Source organism: Podarcis cretensis (assembly GCF_951804945.1).
Source record: "Podarcis cretensis genome assembly, chromosome: 11".
Taxonomy (NCBI): Eukaryota; Metazoa; Chordata; class Lepidosauria; order Squamata; family Lacertidae; genus Podarcis; species Podarcis cretensis.
In genome coordinates this window covers 46,849,626-46,871,968 of record NC_137180.1, presented here as the reverse complement: position 1 = coordinate 46,871,968, position 22,343 = coordinate 46,849,626, and the positions used below count along the sequence as shown (strand labels likewise).

Below are 22,343 nucleotides of genomic sequence, written 5' to 3'. Positions count from 1 at the left end.
GGCTAAACATACCCACTCCCTCCACTGTTCCTCATAAGGCTTGGTTTCCAGACCCTTGATCATCTTGGTCACCCTGCTCCACACATGTTCCAGCTTGTGACCCACTTTCATCTTTCTATCGTGATACTGTACTTATAAAATTATAGTGACATGGTTCCCTTCCATTTATGCATGCCACTTTATAATGCTTCCCTCCTGGTTTGGGAGATTACCTTAACCCCACCAAAGTCAGATGCAAGGGAACTTTCTTATTATAAAGAGGTTCACTCTGTTCTTCTATAGTTTATAAGCCATCCAGGGAATGGTGACGGTCACTGAAGAAGCAGGTATCAGTTTTAGAAATAAACACATTCCTTGAAAGCTTAATACAAATACAAATGGGAGCCATTAGGACAATTGTGTATCTTAGTGGCTTATGAAAAATGTACCCCCAAACCCCCCAAAAAACCTGTAACATTTTATAAAAATATGCATGCACCCTTTGGAATGTTTTCACCTTCAGTAACTCTCTCCCTCCTTGTCTTTGTGCACAGTAATATTGATTGAGAGATTGATCACTTGGGGCATGAGCCATAATTTGCAAAACTGTTTTATTAAGTTGAACGTGATAATGATTTATGGACTGTTATGTCATTATGCTGCCTACGTTTGAGAAAATACGAACCTAACGATCAAATAGCTCCTTGGTTCCTTGCCCATGTATGGTTTACCTTAAACCAGCAATGGGCAACCTGTGGCCCGCGGGCTGCATGTGGCCTTCACTCAAATTTTATGTGGTCCTTGGCTGACTTTGAAAACTCCTCTGCAGGTGATCTCTGCTCAGACATCTGGAAAGAATGATCTGTCCCTCCTGCAACAGCCCATTGGATGAGCAGCAGGGGAGAGAAGGGATGGAAAGGAGGGAGGGAGGGAGAGAGAGAGATAGAGAGAGAGGGAGGGAGGGAGAGAAAGAGAATGAAAGAGAGCGGGGGAAGAATGCCATCACCTACTTTGGGCTCTGGTCATTTCCACCATTGTCTTCAACCCCATCCACAATCATCACGTGTCCCCTAACCTACGCCAAAGGAAATTGGGCCACCAACACCAAAATAAAGTTTGCTCACCACTGCTTTGACCATCTCTCCAGGAAGTACATCTTTAGGTTGCAAGCATGGCTGCTGTTCCACTCAAACAATAGACTTATTCTTGCACAATGGAGCTCCCGCTCCTCCTTCACTTTGCAGTCCCTACTCTGTGCACCCTCAAAATCTGCTCCGGTGGATTTAGGGACCCTCCATAGCACATTTCATGGGCATGCAAGTGGAATTCTGCTTGCCCAGCAGGATGCAACCCTCTTGATTTCACCTCCCAAAATGAGCCGTTCTGAATTCCACCCTAGCTTATTGTCCTGTTTTGTGCTTGTGCTGACAGTATGCCACCACTAAACTCCTCAAATCTCTTGTTCACACAAAAGGTCATCTTGCAAAATGAGAGTTAGATTTATATATACTGTCAAAAGGCAGGAAAATAAAGCCTAGCTTTCCGCCAAGATCCCAAGTTCAGATTCTAGCTCCGCGGTGATTTTGAGCCACAATCAGTTTCTTTTTCCAGCTACACCTTGCTTCAGAAAATTGTATTACAGGAATTATTTCGAAAGCTGGAATAGCTCCACTTCCTCCCAGTCTCATTTTTAAGAGCAAATTTTGTAATCCAATAAACCTCCTCAACAGGCTCTTCCCTCCCTAGCAACAGCAGCCTGTGTGTGTGTCATACATCTCAGCTAATCTGCAGATGTAGTGCCACGTATCAAGTGCAGCTTAGTCTGAAATTGACACCGTGGAGAGTATTTTACTCTTCCCAGAGTGCTTGGAGATAGGCAGTACTGAAGGTTAGGTGGAAGAAAGATTGAACAACCTTTACACAATAAGATGGGGGCACTTCAAGCTGCCATAATGGCCCCTGAGAGCACAAGAGCCAAGCAAGCCTTCTGAAGCTAAGCAGGTCTGCATCTGGACTGGGCTGAATGGATGAGACACCACAACAGACCCTCCAAGTGTCCCTGTTTTCCAGGGACAGTCCTGGATTACAGAAGCTGTCCAGGTTTCTGATTCATCGGAATCAAAGAAATGTTGGAGGGTATGCCACAATTGCTTGGAAACTCCTAGGCAGCAATTTGAATTCAACAGAAGAAAGGTGGAACATAAAACAAAATAAGTAGGTATAAAACAACTCTCAAGGAACTAGACAATATAATGAACTGGGCTTAGTCTGGATTTGTGGCTATTGTTACTATTTTTTATTTTTTATTAAATTTATCTTCTTCTTCTTCCTTTGGCAATCACTCATAGCTGAGAAAGATTGTCTTCCATCAACATAGTTTTAACAGTGAGTCCGTAAGTGACTGTGGAGGCCAATTATGGATCCACATAGTGGGGACATCGGTTTCTGGGCAGAAGTTGATCATGGTGTGGATTTGCCACACATGCCTTCCTCTTAGCACATTTCTCCCTTGCGTCCTGAGTTCGAGTGTCTTCAAAGTCCATGGCACCTTTGGTGAAGGCTGTTCTCCAACTGGAGCACTCGCAGGCCAGTGTTTCCCAATTGTCAGTATTTATACTACATTTTTTTAGGGGTTTTTTTTTTTTTTTAGATTTGCCTTGAGACTGTTTTTAAACCTCTTCTGTTGACCACCAGCATTACGCTTTCCATTTTTAAGTTCGGAATAGAGTAGTTGCTTTGGAAGATGGTAATCAGGCATTTGCACAACGTGTCCAGTCCAACGAAGTTGATGTTGAAGAATCATTGCTTCAACACTGGTGATCTTTACTTCCCCATACCTGTAGGTCTCACGGTGGCTCACAAGCTAAGTAATGATTGTGTGTTGGCTGCAGTTTGTAGCTTAGCAGCCACCATTGGTTCTTGAAGAAGAAGAAAATTGGGAGTCCAGCATTTATGTTGTATATAAGTAATAAGGAACCCAGCACTCTAGGTACCCCAATTTTCCCCAATGCCAACAAGCAAGAATGTCTAACAACAATTTCACAGGAAGCCCTGAGCTCAAACTTTTGAAGCGTCTCCAGGTATGACAAATTCACAGCTGTGCAACTAGACAGCAAAAATGCCCTTTGTAAATTCCTTGACCGTTTAGCCAAGTGGATGTTCTTGGCCGATATATAGTCTTGGCTGCTATGAAAGTCTGTGATGAAATGTAAAAGAGAAAATGGTCTCTACATGGTGCATTTAGAAAATCTTGTAGCTGCAGGGAGAGAGAGAGAAGATGGGGAAAGTTTTCCAGTCAAGACTTAATGGTATATGGGAAATGAATGAAGTAAGAGATATAAAAGAATAATTCCATATATTTTGTCCCTCATAGAACCTATCAATAGCAGTGGGATTTTGTTGAAAAGAGTAGTAATGAGAAAGACAATGCAAAACTATATTAATTTGCATTGAAACAACATGCAAATGAAAATGCAGGGTTTTGGTTTGGTTTTGTTGTTGTTTTTTAAAAAAACTTCTTTGAATTTTGTGCTCCAACCAAAAATGTTTGCAAAAGTGGGGGATGTGTGTGGATTTTGTTCTCCAACCAGCCACAGTTTCCACCCAAGAATCTGGAGAACTGTAATTTGCTAAGCATGCTAAGAGTTGTTAGGAGACACCTCTTCCCACCACAGACCTCCTCTGATGATTTCCAGAGTGGTTTAACAATCAATCCTCTTTGCCAGGGAGCTCTGGGAGTTGTGGTTCTGTATTGGGAATAGGGTTCTCTTAGCAATTCAAAACAAACTACAGTTCCCAGGATTCTGGGGGGGGGGGGAGCCATGGCCATTAAAGTGGTATAGTACTGCTTTAAAGACATGCTCTTTCCAATTTTTAAACTATTTTAAATTGTTTTTTAATGTCAAGTAACAAAACGTAGGGACACAGGTGGCGCTGTGGGTTAAAGCCTCAGCGCCTAGGGCTTGCCGATCGAAAGGTCGGCGGTTCGAATCCCTGCGGCGGGGTGCGCTCCCGCTGCTCAGTCCCAGCGCCTGCCAACCTAGCAGTTCGAAAGCACCTCCGGGTGCAAGTAGATAAATAGGGACCGCTTACCAGCGGGAAGGTAAACGGCGTTTCCGTGTGCGGCTCTGGCTCGCCAGAGCAGCGATGTCACGCTGGCCACGTGACCCGGAAGTGTCTCCGGACAGCGCTGGCCCCTGGCCTCTTAAGTGAGATGGGCGCACAACCCCAGAGTCTGTCAAGACTGGCCCGTACGGGCAGGGGTACCTTTACCTTTACCTTAACAAAACGTACTCATACAGAGCTTAATACAGAAAAGATAATACAGAAAATAGCAGCCAATGGTTGTACAGTGGTACCTCGGGTTAAGAACTTAATTCGTTCCGGAGGTCCGTTCTTAACCTGAAACTGTTCTTAACCTGAGACACCACTTTAGCTTAATGGGGCCTCCCGCTGCCGCTGCGCCACTGGAGCACGATTTCTGTTCTCATCCTGAAGCAAAGTTCTTAACCCGAGGTAATATTTCTGGGTTAGCGGAGTCTGTAACCTGAAGCGTCTGTAACCCGAGGTACCACTGTAGTTTGAGACGTTCCAAGAAAAGCAGTTCCAATGAAAGCGCCTTTCCATAAGGTTCCATGAGTCAATGGAGGGTGAAAATCATGTTAATTGTCTTAAGAAAGTCAACAAAAGGGCATCATATTGCAGTGAGAGCTTCACAGCTGCTGGCCCTTGAACCTGCATGCAGACACCACATGGATGATGCTCAATCCATTCCAACCTCCTGCTCAGTAGAAGCATCTACAGTATCTCTAACAGATGTCCAACCTCCTGGGGTGGGATTCAACTAAGTTCCTCCTCTGAGTAGACCTAACTTAGTCATGTTCATTAGTTCAAATGGGTCTACTCTGAGTAAAATGCATATATGACTTCCACTCCTTGTTCTACCTTTACAGGAAGCCCGGGTCTTTTTTCTGGGAGAAATTAAAATCAAGAGCTACACAAGCAACAGGCAGATGTGCTGCTGGCAGATGGATTTGTAAATGTGAGAAGAGCAATTAATCACTCAAGGTTAAGCCACCAAGGTTACTATTATTAAAATCAAGCAGCCATTGAAGTCAGAGAAGAGTCTCCTCGGAAACTGGCTGGGATTGGGTCCGAGACAAGAGACAGACAACTTTTAAGAGAGCTGAAAGTAGCACAACAGGATTTTGGAACAAGAGGGAGACAGATTAAAATTGCAGAGTTATGAAAAACTAAAAAACAAAGTGTGAGATTGGCTTCATTATTACCAACAAATGGAGGCCTATAATTTGGACAAGAAAATTGGTTTTCAGGTGGAAAAATCAAAACTGGAAACAGAATTGTTAGAACCCAAAACTAAGAATTTGTCGAGAAGGTATAACTTGCTGTTGAAATGGAATACTCAGGATGAAACGGTTAAATCTGTAATGATTAAATGGGCACAAGATGTTGGACATAATATCATGATGGCTGACTGGGAACAGATATGGAGCACAGGTATGAAGTTTACGGCATGCAATGCCTTAAGAGAGAATACGGCATGCAATGCCTTAAGAGAGAATGAAAATGATATACAGATGGTACATGACACCAGTCAAGCTTGCAAAAATCTATCATTTGCCCGATAATAAATGTTGGAAATGTAAAGAGACTGAAGGTACATTCTTTCACCTTTGGTGGACATGCCCAAGGATTAAGACTTTCTGGGAGATGATCTATAATGAAATGAAAAAGGTATTTAAATATACCTTTCAGAAGAAACCAGAGGCCTTTCTCCTGAGCATGGTCGGCCAATTGGTGCCAAAGAAGGACAGAACTTTTTTTATGTATGCAACAACAGCAGCAAGAATACTCATCGCGAGGTATTGGAAGACACAAGATTTACCCACCCGGGAAGAATGGCAGATGAAAGTGATGGACTATATGGAACTGGCGGAAATGACTGACAGAATCCGAGACCAAGGTGAAGAGTTGGTGGAAGAAGATTGGAAAAAATTCAAAGTTTATTTACAGAAACATTGTAAAATTAAGGAATGTTAGAAGGTTGTTGGAATGAAGTAATGTGGTTTTAGCAGAAACGATATAAAGGATTAGGTTAAAATTGATTTATTAATTGGTGAAAGACGAGAATTACAATATATTAAGACAAATTATTAGGATAAAAACAAAGCTGGAAAGGATTTGCTGAAACATCTAATTGAACTAGAATACAAAAAAGGGAGGTGTGAGGAGGTCAAGGAAATAAGCAAAGCAAAGAAAGCTATGTAAAGGTTTGATTTGTTCTTTTTTAATTGTTTGTGTGTATTTTTATGTCTTTGTTATTTTTCTTTTTTATTGTTCTTTTTTGTAATTTTCAAAATCTGAATAAATATTATATATATAAAAAAAGAAAGTAGCACAACAGGGACGTTGTCCCTCATGGCATCTGCAGAAATGTTTCCACTGTCCAACTCACACATCTGGTCAAAAAGGTTTTCAAACAGTCCTGGGGAACCTCAGGCATCTTTTGTCTGTGGTTTATGAAGTTGGCTTGTTGTGGTAAACCATAACTAGCTTAACAACAGCCTAGAGTTTAGACAGAATGTGAAACTTGGATTAACTGAAAATGGAGGCCTAAGCTTCTGAACTCTTCCTTGTGCCCACACCAAAACTGGAGATGGAAGTAGGAGGTCATGATCCAAAGTAACGTTTAGCATTTATGTCTAAATTGGCCTATAGTGGCTGGCCCAAAGTCATACTGCAAGATTCATGACCGACCAGGAGTTTGAACCCAATTTTTTCCACTCTGAGCCAGTCTCTTCATACCTGCAGTGGCTCTCAGAAATGGAATATTCTAAGGTGCAGAACAGTAGCTGCAATCAGGATAGAGCGAAAGGAGAGAGAAGAGCCCCAGAGGAAGCCCATTTTGAAATTCTCAGTTATTGCATTTGATCTATTTTCTATTCATGCCCGTGCTAAAATAGGAAGAAGTACTTTAGCAAAATTTAAACAGCTGAATGGTATAATTTCTACATGCTTCAGTAGCCCCCAAATGGCTAAACAGATGTTCCTAAAACTTTCCAAGAAAAATTTGATCTTGGCCAAATATAAGCATATAGAAATGTCAGCCTAAGAGGTAATATACACCAGCAATTTGTAGATGCCAAGAGGAGGGCTAGAATTAAAATGTCATTAAGAAAGGGAGAGAAAAAACACACCCGTCATGATGCTAGGATTTTATACAAAGAAAAATATTCCACTGCTATACTAATATGCAGGATAATAAGCCAATAGAAAACAGGTGTTGGAATACACACCACATACAACATTTGCCTCACATTTCAATGCATGTGCAACATTTTCTGTGCATACTTTCTCTCTCGGAAGACCATTGATTCATCTGGCTCCCCAGGATTTTAAACGAGAGTTTCCCAACCATACCAAGATATCCCAAGGATTGCACCTGAGGCCCTTTGGCCCTTTGGGTTACAGCCCTTCTTGCTAAGATTAATCCATCCAGACAAGCAAGGATCATTCATTCATTCATTCAATGCACACCCTGCCTTTCCTCCCAAAGGAGCCCAGGGGAGGCAAATACATCAGCCATAACACAATCTAAAGTGCAATGAAGTGAACAACATTGCAAGACTACAGAGCCAATAAGATTTGGCTATGTCAGAAAGGCAACTGAGAGTGAGGGCACAGTGTCCTGGATCAGCACTACCTCCACTCCGAATGAGCTCATAAGAATAAGAATATCCACAGGCCACCCTTCAATTTGTGGAGATAGTTATTTATCATGCCATCACTGTGCATGATGATTTACAGAGTAACAGAAGCCAAATATATGTCCCTGCTCTAAAGAGCTTTACAGACTAAATTTAGACACCGAAGAAGAGATTGTAGGAGCAAGACAATGGAGAGAGAAGAATAGTAAGAGATAAGTGCAAGCAAACGTGTTTCTGTCAAGGACCGAGGGCTTTGCAGAAGAGACAGCAGTGGTTCCATGCTGGAATTGCAGGAACATATCTCATGCAGCCTCTTTTCAGAGAAATCTGTGTGACTGATTCGTGCTTGTTCAATTTTTGGATTATCATTCTGATGCCCTACCCCCCATCTCCCAGACATTCAAGAGGAGTTGCTCAAAACAACACGCAGTTTGAAATGTTATTATGGAGATGAAGCCAGAAAAGAACATAAGGAAAGAATTCCAAAATGCTGTTAATACCATGCAAACAATACTGGGATTTGTGACGACTTCCAAACATGCTTCACATTCTTGAAATCTCTTACACACACACAAAACAACAACAACAACAACAACAACAACGCTGGGCTGCTATTTGGGGACTAATTGAACATTTCACTGGCATTTCAAGCTGCTCATGAAATTACACACTTATTGGTATGAGAAGATGCATTCAAATAACCTATTATTCACATTGTGTAGCAGTTTTTCATTCTGGTTCATTTTGTTTGCAATAGCAGCAAGGCGAAACCTGCTTGAAAATCAGCAGTGTGGAGCTGTCCAGCATATGAGTAACATCTATGCCCATTTTGGTTTAGCAAACACATACAGTAATCTTATCCATGGATACAACAATTCCTGAAAAATGTAGCGCATTCCAGAAAGGAAGGCTGCCTTACTTTAAAATGAATTCCACATTCCTGTCCCCGGTCAGCAGTATTTAATGACTGAAAACAGAAAATCCTGCTCACGAGGAAGACCCACTGAACTCAGTAGGCTTAACTCCCAAGTTAACTTATTTGTTTATCTCATATGATTTAATACATCACTTGATTGCAAAAAGAAAAAAGGACCCAAAATCAGTTTACAAAGAGAATAAAACAATAAAATTATCAGTAAGAACAACTCTTTAAAACAGTCAAAAGACAAAATCAGATTAAAAACATACGCCAACATTCTACATGTCAAGGCAAGCTCGTCTAAACAAAAATGCTTTTATCAGGCACCGAAAAGAGTACAGTGAATGCAACTCCCTGGTGTAAATAGGCAGGGAGTGTAAGTTCTGCCACACTGAAAGATTGATTTCTTACAAATGCAGAATAGGTATTATGAGGGCCAGTTGCTGTATCAGTTCCACAAACTGAAGTGGCCAAGTGGGTGGATACAGGAGTAAGATGATCCTGCAGGCAAACATGCCCCAAATTGCTAACTTGGATAGCACCCTGAATGTGTTTTGTTGTGTCAGGCTGCAGTCACAGAGTCCATTCTGAGCTGCACAAGCTGCTCTGCCAGGCCTGCTGCCCCCACTAAGCCCCAGAATAAGCTGACACCTGATATTAACCAACTTGAAGACATTTGTAATCATTTCCACCCTGAAGAAGAAGAAAAATTGCATCATTTTATTTTAAAAACAATTGATAGTCCAGAAATCCATCCTTCATGCTCATTCTGCCCTGTCCAGGTGGCACCCATGGCAGGACCCTCTTTCTACCCACTCTTGCTACGTTGCTGGTTATCTAGTATAGCAGCACTCGCAGGGCAACAGTTAGGAACCACCTTGCTTTCTGCAAAAGAAGCTAGCGAATGAGGGCAACAGGGGCACTGCCCCACCAACTTCTGCCTACCCTCAGCCAGCGACTCCTGTCTTTTTACTTACGACCATTTCCAGCAAGGGGCACTGCCTGCCACATTCCTCCTCTCCTTAGTTTCGGTGTTGCCCCTTGAAGAACTCAGCTGGGAGGAAGATGGGGTCAAATCCAGAATTTTGGGCTGGGCTGCCATCAGTATGCTGATGACACCCAACTCTATCTGTTGATGGATGGCCATCCTGACTCGTCCCACAGAGGAACTTATGGTCTTCAAACAAAAACATCTTGAAGGTCCCAGGCCACAGAGAAGTTAGGCTGGCCTCAACTAGAGCCAGGGCTTTTTCGGCTGTGGCTCCAATCTGGGGAACACTCTGTCACAAGAGACTAGGGCCCTGCGGGACTTGACATCTTTCCCCAGGGCCTGCAAGACAGAGCTGTTCCACCAGGCCTTTGGCCAGGGCACAGCCTGACTCCCTCCTTGGCAATCTTCACAGAACTCTAGCCCAATGGTTGCCATCAATTTGATTTGAATTAAGTCTATAATGAAATGATTTTAGAATGTTGTATTACGTTATTGTTAGCCGCCCTGAGCCCAGCTTCGGCTGGGGAGGGTGGGATATAAATAAAATTTATTATTATTATTATTATTATTATTATTATTATTATTATTCTCTAATCAGTCAGCTCTGAGAGTCATTGACTCTGGGTCCACCTACTGTAGGGCTCTCTGACTTCTGCCCAAGGGGTACCAGCCCCCACTTCTTTGGCATGTTGTCCCCAGCCAATCCAGGATCTGCTTCCTTACCTGCCTGTTTTCCCACTTCCCAGTTTTTCTGCATCCTGCTTCCAGGCCCCTTCAAATGGGCATCAGAGCCCTAATCCTGGGCAAGTGACTGGTCCTTGCACTGAATTAACCTTTTGCTGAGGATGTCACCCCCGCCCCCCTTGCCTCCTTCTGGGTCCAGACTGCCAAGGTTATTGTTTCATTGATGAGTGTCAAGGCTGATGTCTGATGTATTAACTTTGATATTGTACTCTCTCGAAGAGGATTATCAAGAGCCAATCAAATTATTTTTATTGCACACACGCACAAAAAAAAACTCTCCTAGGAGCTGCAAATCTACTCCTCTCCCGCTCAGCACTTGACATCTGCATCAACTGAATGGGCAATTAAGGTACTGGACATCACAGAAATGGATCCATTAACAGATAATACAGGCAGAAGAAATGGACACCGTTGGGGAGAAATAGGCTCTAAGTAGTTCTTATTGGCGTAATCATTGCAACTAGAACATAAAAGTGGAATGAAACATATTCTTTCTTCTTCTTTTGCGGTAAAGTTCGAATTTCAAGTCAAGTGTGATGTCGCAGCAAGAGTATCAGACTAGGGTTAGGGAAGCCCAGGATCAAAACTCCACTCTGCTACAAAGCTCACCATAGGTGAAGAACTGTCTCTCAGCCTGGCCTACCTGGGCTGCTTCGTTATGCCAGTCACAAAGCAAACCACACAGGAGCACAGAATAAATTTATTTCATGATAAATCTCATTTCTCAATTGCAAGACTATTATACTTTGGGTGCATCAAAATCACGTTTTGTTACACGTATGGGAATTGTGAAAAGGCGAGATGTGCAGTGCGGCTGGGCTAATTACGAGTCTCCACAACATCACTAGCAGCAGATCGCCCCTAAAAGCAAACATTAACTCGAGCCACGTGACTCTTTCTCATTCTATGAGCAAAGAACAAGCAAAACATGTAAGCACAGTGAATTATCAGGAAACCAAGTATATCTGATTACCCTAGGAACATCTTCAATATTGAATCAGTCAAGACAAATCCATTAGGAAACTGAAGATAAGTTATTGTATGAATATATATACACACACACACACACACACACACACACACAAACACACACACACACACATAACAACAGATGCAGATAACATTCTGAGCTCAAACTCTTGCTATGCCAATATCAAGATCAACATTCTTCCTACTGGGGGTGCAGAGAGAAAACAACAAATTTAAATTCTGCCATTGGACCAGACTGATTCATATTTCAGTGAAGGTGATAAGAACAAGTTATACCAAAAAAAAATCTACCCACAGGCGTAGCTATTTATTTCTGGAGAAAGGCTTACACATAAGAATTGAATGCAGTGTTCCCAATTAATATACAGCACTCACTGACTTCCCCAGAACGGTGCCTTGAAGCAATTTTGAAAAGGGTCACCATGTGAGCAGTGAGTGGGCCTGGCAATCAACTCACCAAGATGGCCTCAGAGAAGAGAAGTAAACACAGACTTGCTGTCAGAGCTCTGTCAAGCTATATGGCCACTAGGTGCACCCTTGATGGCAGGGATGTGGAACCTCAGGTCCAAGAGCCAAATGGGACCCTCTGCCTGAACTCTACCCAGGTCCCATGCCCTTCCCAACCCTAAACATTTTTGCCTGTCTGGAATGTGTTTTTGAACTCAGATAACACCTGCATTGCTGGATGGAGGAAAGAAGGGGAATCAATGCACAGAAACTAGCCTACTGAACAACCTTACATTCATATTCAAGGCCCCACCCACTTTTGCATCTGGCCCCACCCACCACTGGCATGTGGCCCTGAGAAGGTTACCCAGAAGGGAATGTGGCCCTCAGGCTGGAAAATGTTCTGCAGCATTGCTCTAGAGCAGGGATTCTCAAACTTGGGTCACCAGCTGTTTTTGGACTACAATACCCATCATCCCTAGCTAAGCAGGACCAGTGGTCAGGGATGGTGGGAATTGTAGTCCCCAAACAGCTGGAGGGCCAAGTCTGGGAAACCCTGCTCTAGCGCAAGATAAAAGAATTTGGGGGTACGCTGGTCATATTGTCCACTGCTTCGTTAGCTGCCTTAAAACTGAGTCAGGCCGGCAGCTCATCTAACTTGATAGCCTCTGCCTGTGGCTCTCCATCAACATGAGCTACTACAACAGGGTTTCCCAAACTTGAGTCTCCAGTTGTTTTCAGACTACAGTTCTCATCACTGCTGACCACTGGTTTTGCCAGCTAGGGATGATGGGTGTTGAGGTCCAAAAATGGCTGGAGACCCAAGTTTGGGAAACAGTGTACTATGGCATTGGCTCTTATCCAGCCACAAAAATATACATTGCTGCCAAGATTATCCTGCCATGCTTTTAACTGATTAGTGTATTAATTAACTAATTAACCAAGCATCTTAAAAAGCAGAGACATCACCTTGCCAACAAAGGCCAGTATAGTTAAAGCTATGGTTTTCCCAGTAGTGATGTATGGAAGTGAGAGCTGGACCATAAAGGTGGCTGATGCTTTTGAATTATGGTGCTGGAGGAGACTCTTGAGAGTCCCATGGACTGTAAGAAGTTCAAACCTGTCCATTCTTAAGGAAATCAGCCCTGAGTACTCACTGGAAGGACAGATCCTGAAGCTAAGGCTCCAATACTTTGGCCACCTCATGAAAAGAGAAGACTTCCTGGAAAAGACCCTGATGTTGGGAAAGATGGAGGGCACAAGGAGAAGTGGACAACAGAGGATGAGATGGTTGGACAGTGTTCTCGAAGCTACCAGCATGAGTTTGACCAAACTGCGGGAGGCAGTGGAAGACAGGAGTGCCTGGCGTGCTCTGGTCCATGGGGTCAGGAAGAGTCAGACACGACTAAACGACTAAACAACAACAACAAAAGGAGATAGTTGGGAGGATTATGTAATGAGGATGGAAGGCTTGACACTAAGTTGTCAACTGCTAAGTTTGGTCAACTAACCTTTGGTGGTTCCCTCTGAGTTTAAACTCAGGATCCGAACCAAATCAGAATGATATACTTACCATGTTTGGTCAGACTTAACAAACGAAGGCATTTAGATCTAGGTGCAGAGCAATTCTGTACATTTTTACTCAGAAGTAGGTGCCACTCTGTTCCGTGAAGTTTGTATATATGATTTCAGCCCCAGCCTAAACAGCCCTGGTGCATTTCTAATTCCCTTTCCTCTCCTTATCTCTCATTTTAATGGCAGGAGTTCCAAGAGTTCTGAGCATTTGGGGATACTAATCCCCTTGCAACTCCTACAACAAAAGAATATTATCTTTTGCCACCTTCCAAGAAAGGGAATTGGAGTGTGTTAATCAATACTGCCAAGGTCATTTCAGATTAAGTGGTGGCAAATAAAACCGTAGTGGCAGGCACTGAAAGAAAAAGAAACTCCTTCTATATTCTAGAAGGTAGAATGGTTGGGATTTGCAGGAGGGGTCCCAACATTCTCCAGCAAGATATGGAAAGAAAACCCAATGTCAAAGGCAACATGAGGGAAAACAATCCATTTGCGCGCGTGCACACACACACACACACACACACACACCAATCTCTTTCAATTAGATGCCCCTGTGAGGCCCACTACTTGGAAAAGGTCCATAAAAGAACAACCAAAATGATCTAGTGGGTGGTGCAGCTCCCTCAAGAGAAAAAGTTGCAATGTAAAGAGATTCTTTAGCTGTAGTTCCTACATTTCCAGGGAGTTGGGCTTCATGACTCTTCCAACTCTACAATTCTGTGATTCCATGATTTGGGGCTGTTCAGTGTAGGAAAAAAGTAAGAGGGGGTGTTCCAGAGGCACATAAGATTATGCACGGTGCTAAGAAAGCAGATAGGGAAAGGCTTTTCACCCATAAGATGGCCGCCAACTTAGATGGCCCTGAAAGAGGACCAGACCAATTCCTGGAGGGCAAGACTATAAATGACTAACAGCCATGATGTTTATGTTCTAAGGACCCCTGACCATTAGGTCCAGTTGTGACCGACTCCAGGGTTGCTCATCTCGCTTTATTGGCCGAGGGAGCCAGCATACAGCTTCCAGGTCATGTGGCCAGCATGACTAAGCCGCTTCTGGCGAACCAGAGCAGCGCACTGAAATGCCGTTTACCTTCCCGCCGGAGCGGTACCTATTTATCTACTTGCACTTTGACGTGCTTTCGAACTGCTAGGTTGGCAGGAGCTTGGACTGAGCAACGGGAGCTCACCACGTTGTGGGGATTCAAACCGCCGACCTTCTGATTGGCAAGTCCTAGGCTCTGTGGTTTAACCCACAGCGCCACCCGCGTCCCACACATTTTATGTGTTTATGTTCTACCTCTACTGATTTGGGAGGCATTATGCCTCTGAATAGCAGTTGCTGGGAATTGCAAGTGGGGAGGATGCTGTTGTGCTCAGGTGCTGCTTGAGAGCTTCCCATGGACATGTGGTTGGTCGATGCAACAAGAGGACCCAGCATGTTCCCAAAGGTTACCTGCCCAAAGTAAGCCCCCCAGAAATTATGGAGCCAACAGTCAACCTACAGCAGGAAAGGTTGGGGAAATAGGTCCAGAAGAAGAACAAGAAAGCAAACAGCATTTCTCCCATTGCAACAGCAAAGCACAAGTAAGCAATCCCCTGTATTTATTTAATTTTGCTTGATTCGCACACCCACCCTTATCAATACTAAATCAGATTGCCACTGAGCTGCAAAGCGCTTTGTTCCAAAGGCAGATCAAGCCTACATTGCAGCTCTAGGAAACTGCTTTGTACTGAGGACATTGGCTTGTCTTGCTCACTATTGTACTGTACGCGGACTGCCAGAGGCTCTCTAAGGTTTCAGGCACGAACCCAAGACCTTTTGCATGCAGAGCATGCAATCGACCACTGTGCTATGAAGCATCTAGAGCAGGATTAAATGCCATCCACCCACAGATAGCCATCGTCTGTTATTGCAAGAGCAGTTTGCGCTGTTCCATAATCTTGGCCCTACACTATGGGTTCTGGCTTCTGCCTTTAAATTGCTCAGTATAACAGGAAAGCTTATCTAACCACAGGCATTCCAACCCACTTCCCATGGCAGATCCGCTCAGCACTCAAGGTGCTTGAAAAACTCAGTTTGAGTGTGTGTGTGTGTGTGTGTGTGTGTGTTTGTGAAGAGAGCAATAATTGTGTGTTTTTGTTTTTAAATTTAACTAGCCAGATAAACACATCTCCAATCAGCAAGCCATCCACTTTCTATGTCAGAGCAATTAACCTATTTGCATGCATTAGTTTTCAATTAGCATATATTAGATTTCAATTAGCAATTAGCAGAGAATCCATTTCTTTGTACTGCAGAGAATACAAAGAATTTCTCTCTCTCCCTCCCTTTCTCCCCCTCCTCTCCAAAATGTTATTTTGGGCAAGTTATTTTCATATCAGACAATTATGGAAAGAACGTATTAGAATATATTTTCCCCCCAAGAAGCCGCCTGTTTTTTACCTTTGTTCTGTCTCATGCTGACACCCTAGACACTAGTGCAGCCTTCACGAAACCAGGATGCTCCAGATGTTGTGGTTGCAACTCCGATCAGCTCCAGTCAGCGAGCTGTGCTCACTGGGAACAATGTGAGCTGTAGTCTAAAACATCTGGAGGGCACCAGGTTTGCAAAGGCTGAGCTAGGAGTTCAGAGGCAGACAAATTGATCATTGTTTCCTACAATGATCAGGCACCACCTCTCTCTTGCTCTTGCAAATTCCAAATAACCTTGGCAATCTGCACAGGCGCTCCTTCGCACAGCAGCTTCAACAATATCCCAAAATTAGAAGATATCTTTTGTTCCACAAAGCAACTCCACATTTTCAAGTCGTGTCCTTTGTCCGAGGTCATCCAGAGCCAAGTGGTGTCCCCACAACTGCTTCCTTTGCACACACACCTTGCAATCCCAAGACTACAGGCATTAGGATGCATTTGGCATGTTGGTCTAGCAACATGCACACGGAGCGTTTTCACAAATGTGGCTTAAAGCGCAATCTTCCCTGTAAGCCCAACTGAGTTCAATGGGACTTGGCACATTTACTAGGGAACAAGTTCCACTGAACTCAGTAGGCCTTGCTTCTGAATAGGAATAGGGTTGAATGGTTAAACACATTCCTTGCTTCTCAGTTTGCAATGAAAATATGAAATCTGCCCTGGCTAGAATGCTCATCTGCTTTGTCTTGCACAAAAAAAGCTTCCAGGTATCCACACGAACAGCATGAAATTAGTTGAAAGGCAATGTAAGTCTTGTGTGGGGAAAAAGCACCAATATAGTAAATGACAATGGAGGGTTGTTGTTGTTATTATTATTTTTTCAAAGCTTATTATTAATCCCAATAAATAAATTTATTCTGCTTTTCCAGAGAAAGGTACTTTTTCTAAACTGGATTTTTTTGGGGGGTGGGAGAAATCTTTCATGTGTTCTACAGTAGTGGCAGTGGCCGTTTCCTCCAAGGACATCAAAGACTTATACAATTTATCCTCACAATGCTGAGAGGCAAAGTCAAGGCTGAGACAACTTTCTCAATATACACCCTCCGCCCCAGATGAGATGCATGGCTGAGATAGGCTTTGACCCTTCAGTTCTCCCTATTACAACCCCAAGTCTGCCATCCATTACAAACTGTTGACTCTGCAACAGAGGAATAAGGCAGATCATTTTGAAAAGTTGCAGTGTGTCAACGGTTCTTGGGTAGATTTCAAATGATAGATGAGTTTCCCACAAAGCAGAGATGGGGAACCTGTGGCTAGATGTTGCTGGACTCCATCTCCCATCATCGCTGCCCATTGGCCATTCTGGCTGGGGCTGATGAGAGCTGAGAATCCAACATCTGTTAGGACTAGGGCTACGCAGCCCATTATAGAGCAAGGCTATCAGCAATGCAGAGTGAGGCACATCAACCCCAACAGACTTCCCTCTACCTGCTGCATGCAAACATCTTGACCCCTGGATCTTAGTTCTTGGTCTTGAACTGTCCATTCTCCATGGCTCTTTGATGATTGCTCACACATGTACGCACACACTCCTACCAGCAAGGGTCAGTTCATACATGAACACCCATCACCCTTTCCCTGCAATGCCAGGAAACATATTGTTGCATGCATGCAACGTCAACGATGCAAAAACCACCCAGGCTTAACATTGGTTTCATCTCGCATCACCTGAAAGGTGCAATGCTTTGCTATTTAGGCAGCTCACAAGCTTGGGACCACTAGACATGATGCTGGCCATTCTGTGGATTTGAAGATGAGAACTATCTCAACTATGCAAACAGAGAGGGGTGGGATGGGGCCAGGCAGGCATGCCAGTAAGGTTTAGAGCTAGGAACTGGTGAGACCCAAATTCAAACTCCCACACAGCCATGAACCTCACTGGCTGAATTTGGGCCAGCTGCTGTGTCTCAGCCTAATCTACCTCACAGGGTTGTTTGTGAGGACAAAACAGGGGGAGGTAGAACCTTGAGCTCCTTAGAAAAAAGTTAAATAAAAAATAAAATGTAGTAACAAGCATGTGTGCCCGATTTTAACAGCAAGAGGTTGGTGGTGCCAAATATCTAAACTGACCCTTGCTTGTCACTCATCAAGATGCAGCAGTCAGAGGCAGAGAATGAAGAGAAGGGCATGCATGTGTGAACCAAGCCAGACAGATCTGCCACATGTATTAGATCATGGAAACGCATGATCTATGGGACACACATCAAGGTGCCATTGAGCTTCTAACAGAAGGTGGAATGAAGAGGGACAGATAATAGAATGAAATGGTTTCATTAGTCTGAACTTTTGTCCCTCCTTTTCTTGGAACTAGAGATTCATTTTTAGAGACTTGAGGAGAATATTAAGAACCTGGATGCCAGGCAGTGGGGGAATTATCTAAAGCCATAAGCCTTCCAATGCAAGTCAAACACAGATCTTCTGGCCACAGAGGCAGGTGGAGAAGGTGAGGATTTTTAGTATTACACACACATTTCCAGAGGGCGAATTCCTTGTTGCAGTAACACTTTATATGCCTGTGGCACCCTAAGCAAAAGCCAATTTTATTGCGGCGTAAGCTTTCTGGGATTCAAATCCACTTTCTTCCCATATGCCATATATATTATATACGGTCTCCAGCCTGTGAAAGATTATGCCTCAGCAAGGCTGCAACCCCTAACCACACTTACTAGGGAGTAAGTCCCGTTGGCCACAATGGAACTTACTCCTGAGTAAACAATGTACGAGATGGCGTTGCAAATGCGCTCGCCTTCAAGGAGCCACGAGAGTCTTTGTTGTTTGCTTGGTGCAACGCGACTGATACCAGCTACCCTTCTGGGAAAGCATGTGCACAGATGCGCACGCAATACGCACACACACATGAAACGCCGAGGGGCTCACATACAAGCCAGTTTCTCCCAGCCCTCCATCACACACGCCAGCCATTCCCCAGAAGAAAAGCCGTTATCTCCCTGCAGGAGAAGCGAAGAGATTCTCTGGCAATGTCACCTTTCCCATGTCTGGCTGCAGCCCAAGCGCTCATCCACATTTTATAAAGGACTTTTGAGGCAAAACCAACCAGTCCTCCCCAAATCCCAACCTCGAGTCGCCTACCTGGGATCGCCAGATTCGTCAGGGGCACGCTGTGGATGCTCTCGGGCAAACTTGCCATCCAGTCCGCGAATTTCAGCTCCAGCTTGCCTTGCGACGAAGCCATGCTTGCAGGTCGGAGAGGGGCGCAAAAACGCACTCGCTCACTCAACCCCGCAAGCTGCGGCTGCGGCTGCGGCTACTCGCTGGTCCCAGCCGGCGGCGGCAGCGGTACCAAGAACAGCGACCTCCTCCTTCTCCTTCTCCTCCACCTGACTCCCTGAATCCCAGACTGTTCGCTCTTCTCCAGCCTCCGCTGCGCTCGGGAGTTTACGCGCCACGCTGCGCCACACCCACCCGATGATGGCGCAGGCACAGGCGAATTCGAATCGGGCTGCGCGCAACAAGAGAAACAAGCCGCGGGCTAGCGCGCTACTGCTGCTAAGCGCTCTCTCTCTCTCTACTCCAGTCAGCCTGTTTCCCTGCCACCCCCACCCCCACCCCCGGGCCAAATCACAGCCCCGGAGTGGGAATTCCAACGAGATCATTAAGAAAGGTTGGAGGACATCTATCTCAACCCCCTTTTCTCAGTGAGGGGACTGATGTGCAGTGCAACTCCCATATCCCTGACGTGACATTTATTTCTAGCCCGCTTAATATGTATATTAAAAAATCCATGTGGCTTAGTATTTAATGGAGGATAAATCTATCAGCAGCTACTAGCCACAGTGGCTATGCAGCCTGTGTGCCTTTGAATACCCCATGTTGGGAGCTGCTGGTGGAAAGAGCGATTTTGTGCTCAGGTCCTGCTCATGGGCTTCCCTTGGGCATCTGTGAGCTTCATGGCTGAGCTAGACGACTGATGGCAGCAGATAGTCACAAATGTGTGACACAATTGTTTCAGCATCTGCATTAACTTCCCAGCTATGACTGAGCCAGGTCTAAGGTCCTTGCCCTCAGCAACTCAGGTAAAAGATACCTTAGGGACCTCCTGAACCCTTATATCTCAGCTGAGTCACTGAGATCATCTGTAGGAGCATCTCTGGTTGTCCCTTGAGTTGGCAATGCTCATCTGACATCAACACCAGACCGAGCCTTCAGCTCGGTATATATACTGTACAAGAAGAGTCCTGCTGAATCGGGCCAAATGCCCATCTAGTCCAAGTTCCTGTTCTCACAACCAGGTGCCTCTGGGAATCGCACAAGCAGAATTACCATCCAACCACATTCTCCCCTCTTGTGATCCCCTGATATTCAGAGTATATGGCCTTCAATAATGGAGGAAGGACGTATTCATTGCATCCAGTAGCTACTGATAGCCTTATCCTTCATGAATTTGTCACTCCAGTTCCATAGTTTAACTAAGTGCTCCTTGATGAAGTACTTTCTTTTGCCTGTTCTGAGTCTTTGAGCATCCAGCTTCTTTTGATAGCACCCAGTTTATTATTTATTTTATTGCACTTATATCCTACCTTTTTTTTTTTACTCCAAAGAGCTCAAGGCAGCATACATGGTTCTACCCCCCTCATTGAATCCACACAACAACCCTGAGAGGTAGGTTAGGCTGAGAGGCAGTGAGTGGCTCAAGGTTACCCAGTGAGCTTCATGGCTGAGTATGGATATGAACCCTGGTCTCCCAGGTGCTGCTCCCAACACTCTAACTACGACACCACACCAGTTCTCAAAGTCTAAACTCTTACACTGTCCATAGTTCTCCTCTGAATCACATCAAACACCTCAACTTTTAAACATTTATACCCCACTTTTCTTCCATGATGGAATTCTGGGTGATATATATGGGGTATCCAGAAGGTCTAGCATCATCCAGGCCCTGACTAGACCCACACCTGCTTTGTCTCAGCAATTGTTGCTGCATCCTGCGCTTAGAACCACTGCCTTCTTGCTCCTGTCGAGAAGATGCTATGGATCTCAGCAAAGTGCGACTCTGACAAAAACACCAGTGCTTGCTAGTCTTCATTGCCATTTGGGGGCAAAGTCAAACCTCATTTGGGTGTTACTAAACAATGAGCTGAATTCTTCTTCTTTTTTTCTCTCTCTCTCTCTTCTTCTTTTTTTCAAAGCTGTGTTGTTCAGCACAGCTAAAAGGAACCCAATGAAGTATTTTTATCTCCAAAGTGTTCAGTTAAACATGAAGGTGTCACATTTAAACAGTCACCAAGAGGATGTGTGAGATGGGACTTGGAGGAGGTTGTGTGTGTTTTTTCTCTCCACTGTCTGTTTCACATTTCACTTTAACTCTGATATCAATACTTCAGGTAGGTTTGCAACACTTGGCTCACTCCAGATTTCTTTTAAAATAATAATAATAATGTGTGTTTATTAAGTGAAGCAGCAGAAGGAAGCCATGAAGAGGAGAATGGGTGGCAACTAAAGCAATCACCTAAATATTCCAAACCAGATCTAAGCCTATTTGCTTACTTGGAATACCAGATCTGCTCATTCTTCCATAAGCATGCTTAGCATTGTAGTCTGAGGGCCAAACTACATCAGACGAGAAATATGTGACTCCATTTCTGTCTTTTTAGACTTCTAAATATATGTATATATCAGCTAGAGGGGACCTGGGACCATGGCACAGCTAGAAGGAAGATTTCACATTTCCTCCCTCACTTTCCCCCCATCAAGTCCCCATCCCCCCATCCACACACCCCCAACTCTTAATTGCCATTTACCTTGGAAGGAAAGACATAAATGGGATGGGATTTACCTAGCGAACCACATCAGTGGAAGCCATTCACAAGGGCTTCTATCTGTGCAATGAGGCTTTATTTCTCTCTCCTTCCCTCATGTTCCCCTTTAACCACCACCCCCAAAATGGCTGCCACCTTATCTGCTTTTCTTGACCTTGGGCTGAGTGGATTAATGCTTCCCAGTGGCAGTGAGTCTGTTAACTCTCTCTCCTCCAGTTCTTCTCCTCCTAGCTGTTCCCCATTCAGTTCTTCCCAGCTTCTGCCTTCTGAACTATGTCCCTCTTCAAACCACTGTTCCAAATATATACTGTCCTCCTGCTCCTGGGAAGATTCAGGATCCTGACTAGGAGCAGGGGGAGGGGGAGGTTCCCACCATTCCTCCTCAGTGCAGCCCTCCTCAGCCCGGTCCCTGACACCAGGAGACTAAGAGGGAGACCCTGGCCATTTCCTCCCTAGGGGTGGATGGAGAGCAGCAGCATCTCCCATTCGTCAAGAGGCCATTGTGAAGGGGCTTCTGAGAAGGAGGCAGACCTGGCCTCAAGGAGTGTGCTTCAGACACCACTGCCACTGTGGCAGCAGTGGTGGACGATGTGTTCCTTGGAGGCCAGATCTGCCACCATTGTGGCTCTGTTGCCTGAGAGGATCATCTCACCTTGCCTCATGGATGGGCTGGCCCTGCCTGCCATGCAGTAAAGAGATGTGCTTTAGGCTGCACCATGAAT

General features: G+C 44.5%; 1 protein-coding gene across 1 annotated transcript in view; it reads right to left on the bottom strand.

Annotated features, from left to right (window-relative positions):
* The window catches only part of PLCXD3 (phosphatidylinositol specific phospholipase C X domain containing 3), a 79,373-nt gene extending 60,059 nt beyond the window's left edge, over window positions 1-19,314 (bottom strand). The window contains exon 1 of the mRNA XM_079995079.1: window positions 18,935-19,314. Coding sequence (XP_079851205.1) covers window positions 18,935-19,037 — 103 coding nt within the window. The 5' untranslated portion in view covers window positions 19,038-19,314. The remainder of the gene's footprint in view (window positions 1-18,934) is intronic.
* Between the last annotated feature and the right edge of the window lie 3,029 nt (window positions 19,315-22,343).